This window comes from Rhinolophus sinicus, linkage group LG04, assembly GCF_036562045.2.
Source record: "Rhinolophus sinicus isolate RSC01 linkage group LG04, ASM3656204v1, whole genome shotgun sequence".
Lineage (NCBI taxonomy): Eukaryota > Metazoa > Chordata > Mammalia > Chiroptera > Rhinolophidae > Rhinolophus > Rhinolophus sinicus.
The window spans coordinates 53,226,056-53,248,120 of record NC_133754.1 but is presented as its reverse complement, the minus strand read 5'-3'; the positions used below and the strand labels follow the sequence as shown (position 1 = coordinate 53,248,120).

Sequence of the window (22,065 nt, the reverse complement as noted above, 5' to 3'; positions counted from 1 at the left end):
TACACCTGCTGCCAGCCATGCCCAGGTGTGGTACACCTGCTGCCAGCCATGCCCAGGTGTGGTACACCTGCTGCCAGCCATGCCCAGGTGTGGTACACCTGCTGCCAGCCATGCCCAGGTGTGGTACACCTGCTATGATGGCCACGCCTAGGCAAAACCCATTTCCTTCTTATTACCCTGTTGGACTTTGGTTTGCTTTGCCCAGAGATGACAGGCCTTTGTCAACGGATGAGGTGGGGCCCAGAGAGCTTGTACATGACTGGAATGGCACCCAGCTAGCACCCAGTTTAAATTTGACATGGCTGGCAGTGACATGGTGACTATAAACTCTGCGTCCTCATTCTTCTACCTTAATTGTAGCAAAATGCATGCAAAGGATGACCTGTTTTGTCTTGACATTTTCTATCGTGATCACAAGCATCATGGTTGTATTGTGAAGCTTTCACCTGTATCAACAGTTGAGGCAGTTGCATCGGCTAGAGGATACCTTGGCAAGGGTCCAAAACTGAGCACATGTGTGTGGTACTTACTGGTCTTCCTGGAGTTCCGACGGGACCCATCGGTCCCATAGGCCCAGGGCGGCCGGGAGGCCCCTAAAGACAAGCAAAAGAGAGGCTGTTAAGAGAAGTAGACTAGTATTTGGCGTCCTGGATTCTTAAAATTTGTTTGGAACATTCTGTAATAAAAATAAAACTTACCTGGTAACCGCCCAATCCAGGCTCTCCTGGTTCACCCTAATTGAGAGGAAATAATTTTAAGTATTCTAGCTTTTAAGCATCTTTAGATTTAATTACATTTTATTGCAACATTAGAAATAAGTATATAAGTTATATCAGCCCTAAGAGGCCTTGGTAATGCTAATTACCTAATATCTGGGGTATTGTGATAGGAGAAAGGGACGTACCCACAATTAAATATAAGATTGAAAACACCCTGAAAGGAAGTAAAATGATTTTTAAATTAATCATGCTTTTGGATCAATCCATCATTCTATACATTCCTCCATTCCATTCATTCTCACAACTCCAAGTTTCCTTGGAAATTAATTTTATTAATCAGGACTTCACACTGGATCGCTTAATCAGGTCTCCCATCTCTAACCCTTTTCCTGTGAAGGTCAGATATACCCGAATGAATATATCCAAAATTTTTATACATAAAAATAATGTCATTTATACATAAAGCAGCTCAAATTGTTATTATTAAATGCATAAAATAGTCAAAATATAAACTTTTTGTTTTTTGTGGATTTCTGACACATTTGGAAAAAAAACTTGAACTCAATTAACGAAGTGCAAGAGCTAACAAACTTACCCTGTATTTGTCGCGGTCCTTGCTAGATAGAGCATAAGGTTCACCTTTCTGCCCTTTGGGTCCTAGGGGTCCCTACAGTAGCACAAATATGGTAGAAGGAGAAAATGCAAAAAAGTTTATTAACATTCCATGCAGCTACAGTAATCTGAACGACTAAATATAGACTTTTGTGGGCAATGTCTAATTGCTCCTATGGCTTATTTTAGGTTATTCTGAATACCAATCACTGCATTCAACCCCCAAAATGAGACTTATTTTCGTATTTACCCACTAGTATCTTTTTTCAAAGTTAAAATGGAAATACTTTATAGGATTTAAATTATTTTCAAAAACCCAAATGAACGCTCAGTAAACTAATCCTTTAGTATACCAACATGTTATTTTTCTTTGTAATATTGTTTTGCGTTTTCTTTGGCATTAGTGTCCCGAAAATATTAGCACATGTGCTCTGAAGCACCATTTGTGGGACAGATACTGGGTCATTCTTTAAAACTGAAATTGTGTCAAATAGACATGATATGTGTATACATATGCATATGTATAAATGTCTTAATATCCACATATAAAATATTTTACAGTAATGAATATGCTAATTGGTAATAGAAGTTATTTTATTCCACTAGAGTAGAAAATGATATAGCTTACTGATAAGCTGAACCATGTGAAAAAGAACCAATGAAGTGGGAACTGGAAGGCAGAGGTCTAATGAGGAGAAATTGCTTTAGTGGGGAACAAGATGAGGGGTGCTTATGACTGTGGTTCCTCCACCTTAAAAATGTTTTCAATAAAAAGTTTTACCAAATAAAATGTTAGTATAACCCTGAATTTGCAATATTTTGTTGGTAAGAATATATACTTACAGCAATGTACTACTGAAAAATGTTTCAAGATTCTTTGGTAGGACCCTGAAAACTACATGAGGCCTTGTAATAGGTTAATATATGAAAGTTCTTCCAGTACAAAACCAAACTCCTATATTGTATATGCTGAAGAATGTCCTAGTTCTTTCATGTCACAAAGGATTTTAGAATCTTGTAAATATGGTGACTAATAGAGAATTTGGCCAAGCTTTACGCTTCATAATTTCAGTTTTACTATTATGCTATTATTCGCTGTTATTTGAATTGGAGCAGGGGAGAAAATGAAGTAACACTTGGAAGAATGTAGGCCTGAACAATATAAACCAAACCAATTATTTCTATCTATCATGAAAACGAAGTTATTTGCATCCAGGAAAAGTATGCCTAGGTATCGGCAAAGAAACATCATCAGGGAGGTATGTTTCATCCTGATCACTGACTAAAGACACAAGGGCTATTTTTCCTCAGGCTTAGCATGTGCCTGCAGCCCCTGAGAGCAAGTGAACAGGAGGTAACCCATTCTTCCTCAAAAGCTTCTCAAAGATACTTTCTTAAGAGGGTCTTGGGCTGGGCCTCCTCGCTGCCACGAATGAGAGTCCAGCATCTTTTGTACATTTCTGCTGCCACGTGCCAGCCAGCCAGGTTCTAGAGCTAACCACGTGATCAGCATGAGCTGTGCTGGTGATACTCACAGGAGACCCAGGGAAGCCCCCCGGGCCGGAGGGCCCCTGCTGGCCTGCGTCTCCCCTGGTCCCATTGCAGCCATCATAGCCGGGCGGTCCTCTGGGTCCACCTTGCCCAGGATGTCCCTGGGAAAAAGAAAAGTAAGTGAGTCATCCAGTCCATAGGCATTTGGTTTTCACATAACTGTGAGATAAAATGGTTTTAAATCTTCTCATAAGAGATGACCCTGGCGCGAATCCAAGGGGAAAGGCAGCTTAAAACGAATAAGCAAATGAATGAAAGATTAAGTAGACAAAGGCACATGAGTGTAAATCCTAAGCAGAAGAAAGGCCTTCAAGAGAAAGTTCTGTTTCCTATGGGTTTTGGTGAGAAGTAAACCTTCACCTTGCTTCATTGGGTGACAGGGAGGACGGTGGTGGCAGGGACAGGTAAGGGTCGATTTAAAAATTCAAGAAAAAGTTCTAGAAGCACCTAGCTCCTCCTCAGGGACAACAAGCACGCCTTTATCTGTTGTGCGCAATATTCTTTCTTTTTTTTAAAAAATTAAGTTTATTGGGGTGACAATGGTTAGTAACCAACTGACTTTCGATGGTGAGTTGGACAGACCCACATCCTAAACAGGTAAGAGATTCGCACCTGGGAATTCATCAGTGGCTTAGCCATAGGAAAAAGAACTGATTTTCTCTTTTTACTTTCTTTGGGAATGCTCCTTTTTAGATTTTAAACATGAATTGAAAGTAAGTCAGGTGTTCTGAGATGTCTGGTGGGAGAAAAAAGGCAACATGATCAAATATCTTTCGAATAGCTAGAGAGCATCGGGCGAAGTCTGTGGGCCTCTCAACAGCATTCATCTGGTTCCGGAAGACATCCAGGGCTTGGGTTAACAATCTACAATTTATATACTATGAGACCACAGCCTATTTTGCTATTTCTTTGCATAATAGATGTGTAGGTATATGCTTTCTTATTATGTAATTCCTTTCCAATTTTGATTTTCTTGATAATAGACCTAACATATATCCCAGAGTGATTTTCGAGGCCATGAGGATGTCTTTTAGATTTGCTTTGAGGAATCTGGAAAATTTCAAGATAAATGAACAAGTCCTACATATAGTGCTCTACCCTGAATGATCATCAGAAATATAACGAGAAAAGTAGAATTTCTCTTTCATTTGCACATCTCTCTGCTTGAGATGTTCAAAGCCATTGCTTGAACTGGTTCCATCAGATAAAGAGATCCAATAGACTTTTCAGTCAGCCCTCTGAGTGATCAGAGGAATCCTGCCCGCACCTAGAAATCATGGAACACGGTCTCCCCAGCTGTGAGAGAGCCAGTTGTCTGATGGCGTTTGAAGTAAAGGCCTCTTTATTGGGGTCTCTGAAAGTTGATCCTTCAAATTCAGCCTGACAACACAAGTTCTGTAGGTGTTCTGCTCAGGCCCCTAGTATTCTGGGATGATTTTGCTTACAATGGACCATTGGGTTCCTTACTCTTCTCCTAAATTATCTGTCCGCTCTTGGTATTTCTGACTTCCTTAGAATTCATTTGAAACTGCGTATCAACCTGATCTTCATCTGAAATTCTACTTCAAAGAAAGATTTCAATTGTGTTGAGCTAAATGTCCATTTCTTACTGTTCATCAGATTAGATGCATTTCTATATGATACTACTCTACGATTTTACTGGCCATCAGTTTTATATACAACTTCTAAACATCCAAAATTATCCACTTCCGTCAAATGCTACATTCATTATCTGCTGAGATGTGGCAGATGACATTTAGTTCTGTGGCTAACGAGACTATTTTTAACAGCACCAAGATTCTGTAGAAAATGATCAGTCCTCTGTTCACCATGATCACTCTCCCATATGATGACTTCCTTCCTAATTTGTGAAATATTTGCTTCTGATATTCAATAAGTATGAAGTGGAAACACAAAATACGATATAGATTAGTTACAATGCTTTTCTGTAATATCACTCCATTTAAACTCAGATTTCAACTTCCAAAAGACAAGAACTGATGAACAGTCCAAAGAGTTCAAGAACGTCTTTTAAAAATGGGTGCTTTAGTTTGTAGCAGTTGGTAGAAAAATACTTTCATTATTTGTTTAACCCTGGAAAGCTGCACCTTCTTCAATTATGTCCATTTCTCAAGACTTTGACTAATGTGAATGTGATTTCCTTATTTATTCATAGCTATGTGTTTTGTAAGTGATGTATCTGTTTGAGCACCGCATCTAGGTGACACTTATGAGCACCCGCCACCTGGGTCTTACGTCTTTGTAACTGTGGCTTCCTTTCCTTAGCTCTGATCACTTTCTTCTACTGTTGGCAAAAGTCTTGAATGTGGAAGAAAAGCTTGAATTCTCTATGACTACTCTCCGTTCATGCTCTTCCTCTAGTCTCCTGCAAGGGAGCAGTCCTACTTGTGCAGTCTGGGGCGCGGTGAAGATTTTCTCCCCGTGTGTGTGTGCATGCATGCATACGTGTGTGTATGCACATGGATGCAGGTGTGTGTGTGTGTATGCATGCATGGATATGTGTGTGCGCGTGTGTGCAAGCACAGTGATAGAAAACGTGTATGTAGGGGAAGGGCGCAGACATCTGTGTGTGGATCCTGAAGCAGATGCCCTTAAACTTCAGCAGTAGACAGATGGGATGGGTCTGAATGTGCGATAAACACATTTATCCCTGAGGCTGGGATCTGCAGGAAGCCGGCCCTGGGAAATCTGCTCATGGATCCCTGTGAAGAAGGCTGTGAGTCAGGCTGCTTTGTTTATTTTTTTATGCTACAAGAAGTAAAGTAAACTAGGTTAGAAAAACACATTTTATTGCATTCTGAGATTTTTCTCATGGACAAACCATGTCTTTTCTTCTTCCCGTTTATGTGTGGTTACTACAAAGAATCTGAGAAGCTGCATTTGTGCAGCAGGACTTCATTATAGTCACGGTCTTGGCCGCGCTACTTTATATTCAGGTTGTTTTACAGTTCAAACAAAATTTCAAGACTGGCTCTTTATTGAGCATATCGGAGCAACACTCCAGCTTTTTATTACAAAACAATCTCCAATTTTAGCAAAGTAGTCTCAATTCTGAAGCCAAGTCTAGAAGAACATTTACAAAGGAAACAATTTGTCCAATATTTGACTGGATTCCAGGAGAAAAACTATGCACATATAGCCCTGCAAGTTTTATGTTATAAACAGAAAAAGAGGTTCAGCTCAAGTTGTCTCAGTGAAGTCATAAACGTATTGCTTTGCATGCATACAATGTTTTAAAAATCCTAATATTACAGAAAACTTACAGGAATTCCATCGGCACCAGGGAAGCCAGAAACGCCTCTTGCTCCCTGTGAAGAAGGCAAATAAACTTAATGAAGGCTGAGACACCCGCCACCCTTCATAAAATGAGAGGAAAGCAACAGTATTCCGTACCACGTCTCCTTTTGATCCTGTGATCCCAGGAGCGCCCCTTTCACCTTTGTCACCTTTGCGGCCCTGCAGTCCTGGGAATCCTTGTAACCCTGGGGGCCCGGTGTATCCCTGGGGGCCCACTGGCCCCGGCTGACCCTGTAGAAACAACATACATTCATTTTCAGCAATTAATAGCGATGAATAAACACTTTCAGTCACACTGTTCTTGAAACAACAATTTTCATTCTCAGAGAGCTGTCATCTTCAGAGAACATTATATACCAATTACCATCTTCTGCTATGATAGCCTCAATGTGATTTCTGGCAAAGGAAAAAAAGTCATTGAGTTTAAAGGAAAAAAATACTAAATGTAAGAAAAATTATCCTAAATTACTAACGGGATGTTATTGAGGAATAATAATATTAGCCTGGAAAGAATCAACTTACTTCGCCTTTTTTCCCCAAAAGTCCTTTGAGTATATATAAACAAGTTCCAAACAAATTTCTAAGATTTTTATCTCTACCTCAATTTAATGCATATAATAGATACAGAAATGTATACTGCATTCAGGTACCAAAATGTTCCCCGGATGTTTAAGTGATTAGATAATCCCTTCTTTGGTTCACACACACACAGAAAAAAAAATAAAAGGTTTCTAAAACATATAAAAATGTATGTCCATATTCACAGGATGGCTGTTATTAAAAAAAAAAAGAAAGAAAAGAAAACTATGTGTTGATGATGATATGAGAATTAGGAACCCCTGTGCAGTGTTGGTGGGAATGTAAAATTATACGGCAATTGTGGAAAACAGTATGGTGGTTCCTCAAAAAATTAAAAATATAATTACCATATGATCCAGCAATTCCACTTCTGGGATGATACTCAAAAAACTGAAAGCAGAGACTTAAACAGATATTTCTACACCCATGTTCACCGTAGCATTTTTTACAATAGGCAAAAGGTGGAAGAAAAGTGTCCATCAACAGAAGAATGGATAAACAAAATGTGGTTCATCCATACATGGAATGTTATTCACCTTAAAAAGGAAGGAAATTCTGACACATGCTACAACATGAATGAATCTTGAGGCCATTACATTAAGTGCAATAAGCCAGTCACAAAAGGGCAAAGACTGTGTGATTCCACTCATATGAGGTTTCTAGAGTAGTCAAATTCATAGAGACAGAAAGGGGAATGGAGGTTGCCTGAGGCTGGGGGAGAGGAAATGGGGAATCCTTGTTTAGTGGGTACAGAGTTTCAGTTTGGGAAGATGAAAAAGATCTGGAGGTGGAAGGTGGTGATATGTGCACAACAATGGGAATGTACTTGAATGCAACTGAAATGTATAAAAATGGTTACAACGGTCAATTTTATGTTACGTATGTATTACCACAATAAAAATAAAAGAGATTAAAAAGGGGTTCTAGCACTCTTACTAATGGACTAATTTATGTATTATAGTTATGTTTTAATGAACCTCAGATTAGCTTAAATTAATAAAAAAAGAACCCTCTATGTCTTGATTCCTCTTTAAATGACGAACCTGCTGTTTATTCATCATCCAGAATCTTCATTTGCCAAGTCCCATTTGGTTTTACATTTCAAATTCCTATCTTGCCTGTAGACTGAGTGGGGACTGAGCCATTATTTCTAGTCTAGTTTGCCATCGCCTGTAAGTAACCTTTGCTATATAAACTGTGTGGCTAGAAAGTTTGTTTGTCTTTACAGAATGTTTATAATCTCTCTGCAACATTCCATGCAATCGAGGTGAAGCGAACAACTTCACATGCAGCCCAAGCTCCAGTATTGATGTCACAGATCATTGGCATAGAGGGGTGTGGGGAGACCTTGCCTCTGAATTTCATTATCATTCCTACGCTGCCCTTTAGATATCGGGTCCCAGGTGTGGGGGAAGCAGCTAAGACATTTCTTTGGGGTGGGAGATACGGTGGATGAGAGCAACCCCAAAGCTTGGGATACCTGCCTCCTCAGACAAAGGGGAGTTTTGGGAAGCCCCCTCAGGCCTTCCTGTGGGCAAGGTCAGAGTCTTAGAGATGGTGGGTTCTCCTGCTCTCCCCTCCATATGTTCCAGAAGAGTCCAGTCAATGAAGAAATCAGCAAATACTCACCTAGAGCAGCCTGATTGCAAACATCTTAGGTCACAGTGAAGCCAATGTATGAAATATCTTTAAAGAATGGGATAAAAGTGGGCCTATCGCCATTGTTTGTTTCTGTCTAGTTGAGGAGAATTATGGTCAAAGACAGACAGCCCTGACCTTGGTACATGATATCCCAGGCTCACTCTCGTCTAATTCCAGTCAGGTGTCTTAGTATTATCCTACATTTGTTCTAAGTTTGGGAATGATAACGTGCTTTGATTCTGATTTTTATGGATATTTCCCAGCTGTGCTTATCTTTGTTTTGTTTGTGGTTTTGTTAGCATATAGCCTTCTTGTGATTATACACCAGGCCTCCAAGCCTCCCAGTACCCCTAGTCATGGTGCGGCTTATCAGTGTTTACAGGGAGCATCCTTTGGGGCATAAAACGTTCCTCCTCAGCACTGTCGTATTTACTGTCCATAAACGACATCTCCATCTGGGGGGATTACTGCACAGAGCCAATGGAGGGAAACATCTGCTGCGAACTGAAAGGGAATGTGTGTGTCTTAATGATGAAAAGCCACATTCCTGTCTTGCACTCATTAGCCTTTCTTCAATTCTCTTTGATGGGGAAAGTGACTAATGGTATCACGTACTCATTTCCCTTCCATGTTCAGTAACTTTTATTCCTTGAATGGGAAGCCTGACTTTTGGAATAAAACTCTGATCTTTCCTTTTCTGGATCATGCTGTCACTTTTTCTTTTTTTATTGAGGTGAAATTCCCATAACATAAAACTAACCATTTTAAAGTGACTTCTAGTACATTCAGAATGTCCTCTCTCCACCACCTCTATGTAGTTCCAAAACATTTCCATCACCCCGAAAGGAAACCTCCCCCACATCCAGTCTCTGGAAACCACCAGTCTGTTTTTGGTTTCTACAGATTTATCCATTCTTGCTATTTCATATTAATGAAATGATATACTATGTGATCATGATATATGACCTTTTGTGTCTAGATTCTTTCACTGAACATACATTTTTGGAGGTTTATCCATGTTGTAGCATACATCAGTACTTCCTTCATTTTTATGGCTGAATAATATTCCATTGTATGGATAGACCACAATTTGTTGTGAATGGTGCTATGAACATTCATGTACAATTACTTGAGTACCTGTTTTCAGTTCTCTTGGGTATATAACTAGGAGTGGAATTGCTGGATCCTGTGGTAATTCTATGTTTAACTTTTAGAGGAACTGCCATACTGTTTTCTACACTGGCTGCACTATTTTACATTCCCTCCAACAGGGTGTGAGGGTTCCGAATTTTTCCACATTCCTGCCAACAATGGTTATTTTCCATTAAAAAAATTATAGCCATCCTGATGGATGTGAAGTTAGTGTCATTCTAAAGAGCTCATCTTGAGCTCTGACCGATGGAATGCCACAAAATTCCACTGAGTTTCCTGGAAGGGCCAGGAAGAGTCTGGAGAGAATCAGAGTTATATCCTCGTCCTCTGAGACAGGACCCTCAGTTTTGCCCCAATGAAAACCCTGTGTTGCTGGGACTAAATGGACATTTACGTCATAGTCCAAAGACCTTTGTATGAATGTTTTGGTCATCAGGGACTGAGATTTTCCCTAGGATATCTTGCCCATGCGGGCATCTAATGTGTAAAGAACAGCTGGAATGGTCTGGTAAATGAAAAGGATTTCCCTCTGGCTAATCATCATCATTATCAACTTCCATCATCAATTGAAAAGCCCAAATCGGAAAAGATATTTCCATCTATTTCTTTCCTTTTGTAGTAAGTGATGTTAAAAATAAAAATGACCCCAGACACAGTAGGACTTTAGTTTCAATGTCTTTGCATAAATCTAAAAAGCTCCTAAATTTCTAAAGCTCCTAAAATTCCTGCAATATACTTGATAAAAGTATTCCCACAAAATGTTTCTTAAAAGCCAACAGACCCTACCCCCACCAGAGACTTGGATTCATATAGATACATTACTTCCTAGGAAACAGAATAATGAAAAGTGTCATTTAATTGTGTATCTTCTGGGATGAAGCACTGCTACAGTTTTTTATAAAATGCCTTATTTTATTTTATCCCTATGACAAATGCATAAAGTAGGCATCTCCCCCACTGTGAGAGAGACAATTTGGGCTCGGGCTTGGGAAGGTTCCGTAGGGAGAGCTGACTATTATGCAGTTAGGTCTGGGGCTCTGAAGCCTTCCATCTTCTGTCACACCCGTGAAGTCCGCGGGCAGCATCAGGTACCCGGGAGCTTGTGAGACACGCAGAGTCTCAGGCCTGGACCAGACCTCCTGACCTGCATTGAACATGAGCTTCAGGACGTGTCTTAGTACAGTGAAGTTTGAAGTTTGAGTATGACCGCAGCTTCCTTCCCTTGCTGATATTCTTATGGGAGGACAGATATCTTTTAATAAGAAAAATCTCTTAAGCATGAAGTTGAATTCCAGAAGAAAGGTTGGGCTTCCTGAGTCAGGCAGAGGAAAATCTAATATTTATGTCCGTTAAATACTATTTCTAATTAAATTTTATTGGTCTCTTGCTTCCACAAGTCCAAGATGTCTGTAACAAGACAGAATGAACTTTGATCACTTTTAGGAGGGAAGGTTGCACAATGCCTCTCCTTTTTTGAAATCATCACTGGAATATGTGTGGGATGTCCAGGGTCAGTTTTGGAAGCCAAGGTCTGAAAAATTGGATAGAATGATTCCAGATTTGAATATACATTGCTTAAATACCACAGTTGTGGCGAGAATGCACTTAAAGTCCTGAGACACTTACTAAACTTTTATGAATTTACAATTTTCACTTTTAAGAAAAGGAGCAAAATATAATCGGATATGTATACATGCAAAATAACTCGACAACTTCACTCTCTAAAATAAAACTAGAAGACCAATGATTAATTAGGGCCCCAAGAAATTTCACATTCATGCAACGCCAAGGTGGTGCCTACTTCTGTTCAGAGTTTATTAACCTTAAAATTTGCCTTGGGTAAAGGAATAAAAAAAGCTTCATTTATCAGGGAAAGATAAGGAGAGATGTTTCTAAGGATAAAACCTGCTTCATTGCACATCAGGATTTTTAATCTATAGTACAGTATTTTCCAGGTAGAATACGAATAAGCTTTTCATGACTTACTGGCCAACATCTGAATAGTAGGAAATCCCTTCTTCCTAAGTTTACTCTTCCTGTCTCGCATTTTATGGGCACTGCGCGCCCCACCAGACACCACACATCCTCTGTAGTCTCCTGGGCAGCCCCTCCCTTCCTTGGCTGTTGGCAACGTGTTCCAGACCTTCCGGGCCTTCTGATGCTGCAATTCTTGGTGGCTCTCAGGGGATTCCAGCCTAACTCCTAGCTTATCCTGTGAGCTGTTCACACACATTTGAAAATATATAAAATGGCCCCAAAGGCAGGAAGGGCAACTTTTTAGAATCCAGGAAGACAATGCCTTCATCTAAAATTTAGAATTAGTCACCATTCTTCGGGATGGTCATTAGCCTTTGCAAGCAATTTTTTTATTACCATAATAGGATGCATTAATACCATATTCCAAGCTAATAATAATGTGAAGGTAGTATTTGAACAGTACATTACCTATGTAATAAATATCAGTAAATAATGGGCAACTGCCTAGTCCATGCAAAACAGACAGAGCTGATGCTAAATCAGCCACATTTTACTTACAGCTTCTTATTTAATATATAATCAAACATTAGCCCCACTCAAATTAAGGATTTATTCCAAATTAAGGATTCCACTTATATGAGGCATAATTATATTGGCTCTTGGAATTCCCATTCTCTAAAATTATCTGACACAAATTGTAGGACTAGTGTCAATATAAAGGAAAAAACATCCATATGTACAGAAACAACCCTTGAGCCTACCTCTCTCCATTACAAACATTTAGTCAAAATGTATCATAGACCTAAATCAAAGAGGTAAAACTCCAATATTTCGAGGAAAATATAGAGAAAAATCTTTGTCACTCTGAATTGGCAAAGATTTCTTAGATGAGATACAAAAATCACAAGCCATAAAAGAAAAAAAGGTAAGACTAAAAAAGTTTGATCTTCAACAGATACTGTTAAAAATAAAAAGCAGGCTATACACTGGGAGAAATATTTACAAAACACATATCTGATAAATACTTTTATCCAGAATGGAAAGAACTCCCAGAAATTATAAGGAAATAAACAACCCAACCGAAAAAAAAAAATGGTAAAAGATTTGAACTAACCCTTCACCAAAGGTGATGTACAGATGGAAAAATAAGCCCATGAAAAAATGTTAAACATAGCTGGTCGGTCCTTAGGGAAAGTAAATTAAATCCACAATAAGATATAATTGCAACCTACTAGAAAAGATAACACACACACAGAGAAAACACTGGCAATGCCAAGTGCTGGAGAGGATGCAGAGAAACTGGGACTCTCATTCACTGCTGGTGGGAATGTGAAATGCGGCAGCTACCTTGGAAAAGCTAGGCAGCTTCTTACAAAGTTAAACATACACTTACCATAAGCCGTGTAGGCAAATGTTCACACTGGTTTAATTTATTTTAGTGAAAAACTGGAGACAACCTGATCGTCCATCAGCTGATGAATGGATAAACAAATGTGGTACCTTCATCAAGCCAAATACTAGTCAGCAATATACAAGGAAGAAACTATCTGATGTGCGCAAGGACGATGAATCTCAAAAGCGTCATGCAGCCAGACACAAAGGCTCCCGTCCTATTTATATGATATTATGCTATTATCCTATTTATATGACATTTTAGAGAAGGCAACGCTAGGAACAGAAAACACACCAGTGGTTGCCAGGGGTGGAGGTGAAGGGAGGAGACGGACTGAAAAGGGCACAAGGAAACTTTTGGGGTCATGGACTTGTTTTATAGCAGGATTTGGGTGGTGAGAGACAGCTGTACACATTTGTCAGTATTCATTGAGTTGTATGTAAATTATGCCTCCATAAACGTGACGTAAAAACAACCAACCAACCAACCAACCCAAAAAAAGAAGTTTGGTGAAGGCAAAGATTAAGAAGACAAACCCTGTAGTTCTTAGGCACGTCGCATATGACCGAGTCCGTTTCACACACGTACACTCTTACCAGTGAATTTATATGATAGATAATATTTAGAAAAGGAAGAAGAGTGGACACTTTAAAAATTAAAAGAACATTTAGCCATTTTTAAAAAGACGTCTGACAGGGAAATGAATAAATCTGAAGAAACCAAGACCTAATTTCCTTGTCTAGAATCTGGTCTATTTTGGTGTGGTCCTGACAGAAATTAGAACCACCCAGCACACAGCCCATAGGAGAGCAGAGCTGGAAGTGGGTCAGGACTAAATTAGATGCATGAGTGAAAACTAAGCCTAAGATGTCACTGGTTTCCATTCTGCATGATCTTCATAAGAAACAAAAATCAATAGGTCACCGATAATTCTGAGATGCTATTGTATAGTTTTATCTGAAATGATTTGAGTTGGATAGATTCACATATTAAAGCACAGAAAAATGGATCATCTCTTGTTCTCCACCCATTGGTCCAATAAGTCTGAAAACCTCTGCTCCTTATTCTAAAAATAGGCAGCACATGGGCAGTCCCACTCAATGGCTGTTAGCCCAATGTGAGGCTAAGCTTTTTATAGTCTGGACGTGATTTTGTTTGGCATATGTTGGAAAAACTGATTTTCTGGGAAAGCCTTTCATTGCCTCTGTGCTTGCAGCAATAAATACATTTCGTTTGCCTAAATGTGAACTGTTGCCTAACAGATTGACTTGATTTCCTAAGTCTTCTGTCCTCCAAGAAGACATGGAGTTGCGTGTGGATGAGCCAGGGCCTCTCAGAGCACAGACAGCAGTGGAGGAATGGGCTGGAAGAAGCGGATTCTGGGGCACGCCGAGGACCCGGTTGTCAGGCCTTCCATTAAGTATGAAATGCGCTAACTTAGGAGCTCTCCACATGGAATACAATATTAGTCGGCACCATCATCAAATAGCCTTTACGTCATCGTGAGCTGGCTAATAACACAGGTTGGCTTTGGGCTCCACTTACGCAATAGAAAGTGACCACTACAATAGGCAGCAACTTCGGAGTTACCCAAATCTCAAAGCTAAAGGTCATGACAAGAGTTAGCTGTCCATATGCATGGCCTCAATTACAGACTATTAATTTTCATGTGCCAACTGCATGTGCTGAGATTTTACTAATGTTCTTAGGTCATGCTCTTAGGTTATATTCAAGTGTGACATGACTCGCAGTACTGATTTGTGTGTTCTAATGAGTCTGTGTCATTGCCCAGTGAGGAGCTCTCTACATACAGTGATCGGCCAACAGCCCCGGGGAAGGCTGCCTACAGATGGAAGGAGAGAGGAGACATATCCGTGAGCACGGCCTGCTGACATTATCAACCAGGCTGAAAGTCTTTGAGAGTGACATTTTAATATCTGTGGCAAAGGCCAGGAATGGGACCAGCAGTTATATCTACTTTGCATTTAGACTAAACATAGTCATATGAAAGAAAAATATTCTTGAGGTTGGCATTATATGGAGCTGGTCTGCTATGAAAAAAGAAATTGGCTAACAACGAAGAAAAGGTTAAGTACCAGAGAGGGTTCCAACTTGGCTGTGGTACCCAGATTTTTTTCACGTTAATCTTTATTTAAAACGTTCCTAAATAGGACAAATTTTAAATAGAGCTCCAAGTTTTCTGTCATCAGGAAAAGGTGTGACTATTACTCTCCCTCTTTTCCTCTCCCTTCTCCTCCTCCTTCCTTGGCTTTGACCTACTTATCTGTTATTTTATACTCATTAAAGTTATTTAATGTTTTCAATGCTTTTATAAGATTTTAATTTATTTTAAAATTTACATGTAATAAAACCCACTTTTTTGGTTTGTAGGTCTGTGAGTTTTGACAAGCGCTCTGAGTTGCATCACCCATTCTCTGAGCTGCCCCTTTGGTGTCAACTCCCTGTCCCCCAACTTGGTCAATCACTCCAGCCTGACAGTTTTGCCTCTTCCAGATTATCATACGATAATCATACGAGTAGAATCACACAGTATGTCATCTTTTGAGTCTGACTTCTTTCACTCAATGGAATGCATCTGAGATTCACCCGCCCTGTTTTGTGCATCAACAGTTTGTTCCTTTGTATTGTTGAGGAGTGTTTTGTTGTATTCCAGTACCACAATTTGTTTATCCATTCACTTGTTGAAGGACAGTTGAATTACTTCCAGTTTTTGGTGAATATGAATTGAGCTGCTACAAACATTCATGTATGTTTTTTATTTTGTGTGGGTACATGTTTTTGTAAATACCCCATCCTGGGATTATCATCTGGTAAGAGTATGTTGAACTTTATTAAAAAGTTGCAGAACCATTTTCCAGTCTGGCTGTTCCATTTTGCATCCCCACCAGCAACATGCGAGAGTTGCTGGTGCTTGTCAGCACTTGGTGTTGTCATGGTGTTCTCTTAGCCGTCTCCTAGGTCTGCAGTGCTAACGCCTTGTGGTTTTAATCTCATTCCTCTTAATGAGCACAGTTTCTATATTTCTGCTAATCCTACATCCAGTTCAGGGTTCCCACTGAGGGCATCATTATTACCGCTGCTGCCACATCCTTTTGCTATGAGAAACGATGGCCCTATCAGACCCGTCACACAGTGGGGTGAAGCGACAGTGGTTTGCTCAGCCAGTGGGACTGTCACCACAGTCCTCGCCCCTCTGCTCCTCTCCATAACGACAAACAAACCACAGTCAGCTCCTTCACAAACACGTGAGTCTCTGAAGAAACAAGTTTCACAAACTTGTTTCAGGGCAGGAGGGCCCTGAAGGGAAGTGAAGCAGCATGAAGCAGACGGACATCAGGTCTGAACAATGATCCCAGAGCAACATGCCTCAAAGGCAGGGACTCACAAGGATGATCTTTGATGGGGCCAGAACATTACCTTGAACTTCTATGGAGTTGGGGGAGGGGAAGAGATAATTTAAAAAAATTTCTACTGTACAGAAATTAAAGCAATTCAACTCCTAAATTCTCATCTAGTGTATGGATTTAATTTTATTTTGGATAAAAAAACTTATTCCCTTCTCATACAGTATTGTACAAAATACATGCCTGTCTTTCTGGTATAGGAATATCATCCTCATTCTCTAGCAAGATTCTTACAGGGAAGAATAACAGCCATTTAAAATTAGACCAACATAACATCAGTTTTCAAATTTACATCTCTGCTCTTCATCATTGATAGCCCAGTACTTTCCCGAAGGCTTCATAAAATATCAGATTTGGAAAGGACTGCAGAGAGATATTAGAGAAAGTCCTCGGACCAGCAGCAGTAGTATCTCCCAGAGCTCATTAGCAACGAGGGTCCTCAGACCACCAATACCCACTGAATCAACTCAGCATCTTAACAAGATCCCAGATGATTTGAGAGTGCCTCAAAACTTGAGAAAATCGCTCTAGAAATGGTCCATGTCCCAGGATTGGTCTTGGCTGGCTGTCAAAGCATCAATTGTGGGAAGTCTCAGACCTCAAGAATTCTGGTCTAGCTGTTTGGGGGGGCGGGGGGAGAAGAGGAGCTTGGAAATCTATATTTTTAACAAGCTCCCTAAGCAATTCAGACTCATAGGCAGGTTTGGGAGCCAGAGAACAATTCTCCAACAGGACAGGTGAGGAACAGTCCAGGTAGGTGAAGGGTGTCACCCACAGTTCTGCTGACCCTCCACCCAGGAGCGCATCACATTGCTTCTGGCAGCACTCCGTCTGCTCCCTGCGCTGGTCAGGATGACTCACCACGGCTGACCCTCTGAGGGCTTCTTGTGTTTGTGAGATGCATGGAGAGGCTTCTAAGACTCCCCTCTGGCTTCGACATACACGGATGGCTCCATTTGCCCCATGCAGAGAGGATTACATAAATTTCCCAATGGTGGAGGGGAACTGTGGCCCAACAAAATGTCTTAGGATGAAATTTCCCTGTATTTTCAGCATTTAGAATATTTTTCCTTCCAAAGATTAAAGAAGAAAACTCCTAAAGGTCAGTGACCTTATTCAGGTGATTTAAAAAACATGTGTGAGTCTATACACCCTGCAGCAGGGCCTGTCCCAGCTCATGGGGGTTGGCTGTGGATCTGGTGGCTCCTCTAGCCAGTCCCTGGAGACTCCCAAGGACCCCAAATCCCTACTGTTCATTTCAAAGGGATCTGAGGATTAGCCGAGCTCTGGAACAGACAGTTCCATAGAGCATAACACTTTTTGGCAGTTCTTATCCCTTGTAGTAGCATTTTTTTTTCTGAAAAAATTATCCATTCTCTTCAACAAAATATGAGACATTTTTCATTTTTTTAAAAAAAACCCTCACTAATCCACCCCAAATCCCAAGATTGCCTAAACTTAAGTCATTCAAAGATTTTGGAGAAAGAACTATATTTTGTCTTTTGTGAGGAAAAACTGGAAGTGGCTTTCTAATAATGCAAATGATAAAATAGAATCAGTGATGAGTTCAAAACAACGGATGCAGTTATGCATTTAAATTTAGATCAACCCTCAAAAGAGTAGCCCGGCTTGCAGCAAGTTGGGGGCTGATGGGAGACGGAGGCCTGTTTTCCAGGGAGGTGAGCGCAGCCTAACACCCAGAGCCTTACATCCGATGGAGGTCTCTGTGGTCACCGAACGTGTCATTGTGTCCACTGCCCTATCCTAGAGGACCATGTAAGCGCTGAGGGCCAGTTGTTCCATCGGATGCGTTCCTCGAGTCGTAGGAAGTAGGAGCTTCCATTCTGGGTTTTAGCTTGATGTGCCCACCTTCCCACACCCGGATATTCTGCTCCGGGCTAACCAAGCTCCTGACAATTGGGCCCTTGTACCGAAGGGCCTTTGTACATGTCTGCCCTCATTGGCTGATGACTCCCAGGGGCTCTAGAGGGTGTGGCTCAAGCCTCTCTGGGGACATTTTCCTGACCCCAAAAGGAGAGTAGGTGCTCCCTCGGCGTGCTTCTACCATAGCACTTGCTTCTGTCATGTGCGGTACATTGGGACCAAGCCTTAAGCTTCTGTCTCCATCATCTCTCACAGCATTTGGAATACGGGATGAGCTCGACAACTGTTTGTTAAGGAAATGAATTACAGTGCTGCAATCACCCAGTTCTGCCTGACTCCAAAATTCAGGTTCTTCTCACATGGAAATGGAAGGCCAGAGTCACCTATTTTTCGACCATTTTTATGACCATTTTATAATGCGTTCATGATCTCTGAAGCACTTCTGAACCCAGCTTCAGCAGATCATACTGTGGAAGGCTACCACCCTCTTGTTCTGTCTCCCCACCTCCCACACCATTCCTTAAGTCACCCTAATATGTCAAAATATGTCACCCACAACCTCAACTCTTCTCTAATCTCTGTGCCAGATCTGTGGGATTTCTGATTGCTGGTTCTGCCCGATGATCTGGTTTTAGCTGTCTGCATTGTCTGAGAGAATGCTTTCCAGGCCTTTAAAATGGAATCATAAAAAAGGACCACCCAGGCTTGTGGAAAGGAGTGCCAGACCTATCAAAACTGTGCTTAGGATCTGATAGAGAAATAAGACATCATCTGCTGAAGTCAGGAGATAAGAAATGAGGCAAGGGTTTTGGAATGCCAGGACTCCCTCCTCCAGATTCAGTTCTGGTAATATTTGAACCAAGATGTTCAGAGATAAGCCAAACATGCTTAAGCCTTTTATCGAAACTACCGTTACTCAGGAGGGTTCAAGGGTATGGAGAAAATGGGAGAGTTTGCCAACATGAGTCTGTGAAAAGGCTGTGAGAGGAAGACTTTCAATGCTTACTGGATGTCTCTGTTTCAAAATAGAATTTTAACTTTCTATCAAGAAAAGATACCTTATTACCTTTTATACTCTGGGTTTGAGGAAAGCAGACTAGAAGGAATATCTTGCAGTTCTTGTGGTCAACACTAGGTGGCAGTCAGCTGCGCTCTTTGGGACCAAAAACCACCCCACTTTTGACTTCAGACAGACTTGCAATGTCAAAATGTTCTGATTGTTTTGGGTTCTGATGACTGCATCCCCCCGCCCCACGCCAATGGAACAGAGGGCAGGTCCCCCAGTTGTCATGGGGACCTAATCTCTAGGGAAAATTCTGATGAAAATTTTGACTGCAGAATTTCAATGGTGTCTAAAAAGCATATCAAATTCCATTTTTCTTTTTTATAGGGTTATTGAATTAATTCAAATAATTAATTATTTTATGATTCCCTTTCGTTTTGACTGGCTCAAAGGAATGTGTTCTAAATGTATATAGATATGTAAGGATCTGTTAGATCCAGACCCAGCACAGGGTTTTAAGCGATAGCGATTGAAAATTGGATTCGATCCCTGTCTGGGACTAAATTATAAGAGCAACTAATATTTCTAGACTAGAGCATCTACTGTTTGGAGCATGTTCTAATAGAAAACTGAGTTCTTTAATCCCCACAGCACCTCTATGAGGTACATACTGTCTTTATAATCATTTTATGGTGAGGAAATTGAGGCACAGAGTAATGTTGGTCACTCAGCTGGCTTGGAGAGGAGGGGATTCTCAGCTTTCCAGAAAAGTTCCAAAGGGCGTTGTCACTGTGCATATGAACCTTCCTTGAGTGATGAGTATGACTTTGGACCCTGAACATGTCTTTTTGACTAATCTTCATGAAGCTACAATCAAGCCCAAAGTAGATGGGAAAATTGACAAAAATAAACAGATGTGTGTTTGGGGTTCATTGGAAATCCATACAAACAGAGCCAGTCACAATCCTGCAGTGATTATCTAAGAACCTGCTTCTCTGCTTTAATCCAACCGCTGCTCAATTGTGGCCATTTCATGGCTCATTAATCCCCCCCCTCTGCTAGAAAGTGAAGGGGGCAGAGAGAGAAGGTGAAACTCAAACAAGTCAATTCTGTTACTTTTTAGCAACTCTGGTCAAAAGGTATGCAAGGATGGCCCAGGGTCCCGGGTGGGGCTGCAGACTAACATACTGAACTATCAAACTACTCTGGTGGAATAGTTAGACATATCTCTTAATCTATGTTTTCTCTGGTTTCCATTAACAGATTTTTTTTGTTGTTGTTGAAGAAAGATTGTTGTGTTGGAAAGATTTCTGAAGGGTTGTGGACTTTTTTTTTTTTTTTTTTTTTTTATGGTAGAAAGATTGAATTGTTAAGTACTTCCTGAACATAGGGTTTAGCTGGATCTTTGAGAGAATAGATTTTTTAAATACAGGGAAGTTGCTGGAAAATCAAGTGCACACCTGCTGGGAGAACAAGTTCATTTGGGGAAAAGGCCATGGAGGCTAAGAAGGCTGGGTAGGTGTAGGTAAGCCTCAGGGCACGCACCTCAGATAGGAACTGAGATATGAAACATAAGCAATGCAGAGCCACTGGAACTCCCCTGGAGAGAAGAAGAAAAAATGTCAGAATGGACGGCTATTTGGTTGTGAACAACGTAAAAAGGGATAAAAGGGACTTCTAATTTGACGTTGGGAGAGGCATTATGAGACAGAGAATGTTAGGTGTTTCCTAGAGTAAGTGTGAGAGAAAAGGAATCCTTGAAAGAGATGCTGAAAGAAATGGATGAGAAGATGGTGAGGGGGAGCTCGTGGATGGAAGGGTTTTAGTGAGGTGGCTGAGATGTTAGCACCAGAGGCAGAAGTCTATAAATCAGGTGTTACTTAACCATACAGGGTTGTCCAAGAATGAAGAGATTCTGGTGGTCTACAAATGACCAGAATCATATTTGCGTAGACCTGGAAGACACCCTCAGGATGTCAGAATCACTGGAAGGTACCTAGACATATATTTGATTATGGACACATGAAATTATAAGCGTTGGAGCAACTCCTAGAGAAAGATCTAGTCTAACTTTGAACGTGACGACTACGTGGCCTGGAGCAGGTAACATGGCTCGTTGGTGGTGATTAGCCTGATATTCTAGTTCATTAATTTTTCATATTCCATGTTGCCTCGGAGAAAGGTTAAATGGCAGACAGTAAAGCCAGGTCAAAATTCAGTCTTCCTTATTTACATCTTTAAAAGTATTTAATGTTTTGGAAATTCAGCCATGAAATAGTTTTGCAAAGATAGTATGAATAATAATACCTAGTGCACTGGTGAAGGTTCACTGCCAATCAGTGCTGCCAAATGGCAATATTAATGGGCCACACAGTGGACGTGAGCTGAGGGCTTTAGCCCACGGTCAGGGTTAAATCCAGTTAACAAAGGGCTGGTCCTCATTACCATGTTTGACACAGCAGATGGCTATCTGGACATCCTGGACTTCCCTCTTAAGACGCCCCAGTTTATAGTGATTATTTGGACGGACACTGAACACACATCCGCAATTAAAAAAAGAACAACAAACCACGAGAAATTGATCTTTTTTCAGTCTGGTGGAAAGATAATAGATGGCTCATTTGTCCAGACATGAAACCCAAGGTCCTGGGCAAGAGGAAACCAAGTGACATTAACATCCATTCCAGAGAAGTGACTCAGCTGGTGCACTGTTCTCATGACAGGGGGTGAAAACAACCTCCAGAACATTCATTCTTCTCCATGACATTTGTTGTCAGAAAGATAAATAGCAGTTTTCACCCATAAAATGAA

At 40.7% G+C, this 22,065-nt stretch overlaps 1 protein-coding gene across 2 annotated transcripts in view; it reads right to left on the bottom strand.

Moving 5' to 3' along the window:
* The window catches only part of COL4A2 (collagen type IV alpha 2 chain), a 182,480-nt gene that overhangs the window by 67,396 nt on the left and 93,019 nt on the right, over nt 1–22,065 (bottom strand). For both annotated transcript variants that reach the window (XM_074329518.1, XM_019731070.2), the window contains exons 5-10: nt 6,297–6,431; nt 6,167–6,211; nt 2,867–2,983; nt 1,315–1,386; nt 699–734; nt 531–593 (exon numbers count right to left, since the gene is read on the bottom strand). In XM_074329518.1, the coding sequence (XP_074185619.1) occupies nt 531–593; nt 699–734; nt 1,315–1,386; nt 2,867–2,983; nt 6,167–6,211; nt 6,297–6,431 (468 nt within the window). The remainder of the gene's footprint in view (nt 1–530; nt 594–698; nt 735–1,314; nt 1,387–2,866; nt 2,984–6,166; nt 6,212–6,296; nt 6,432–22,065) is intronic.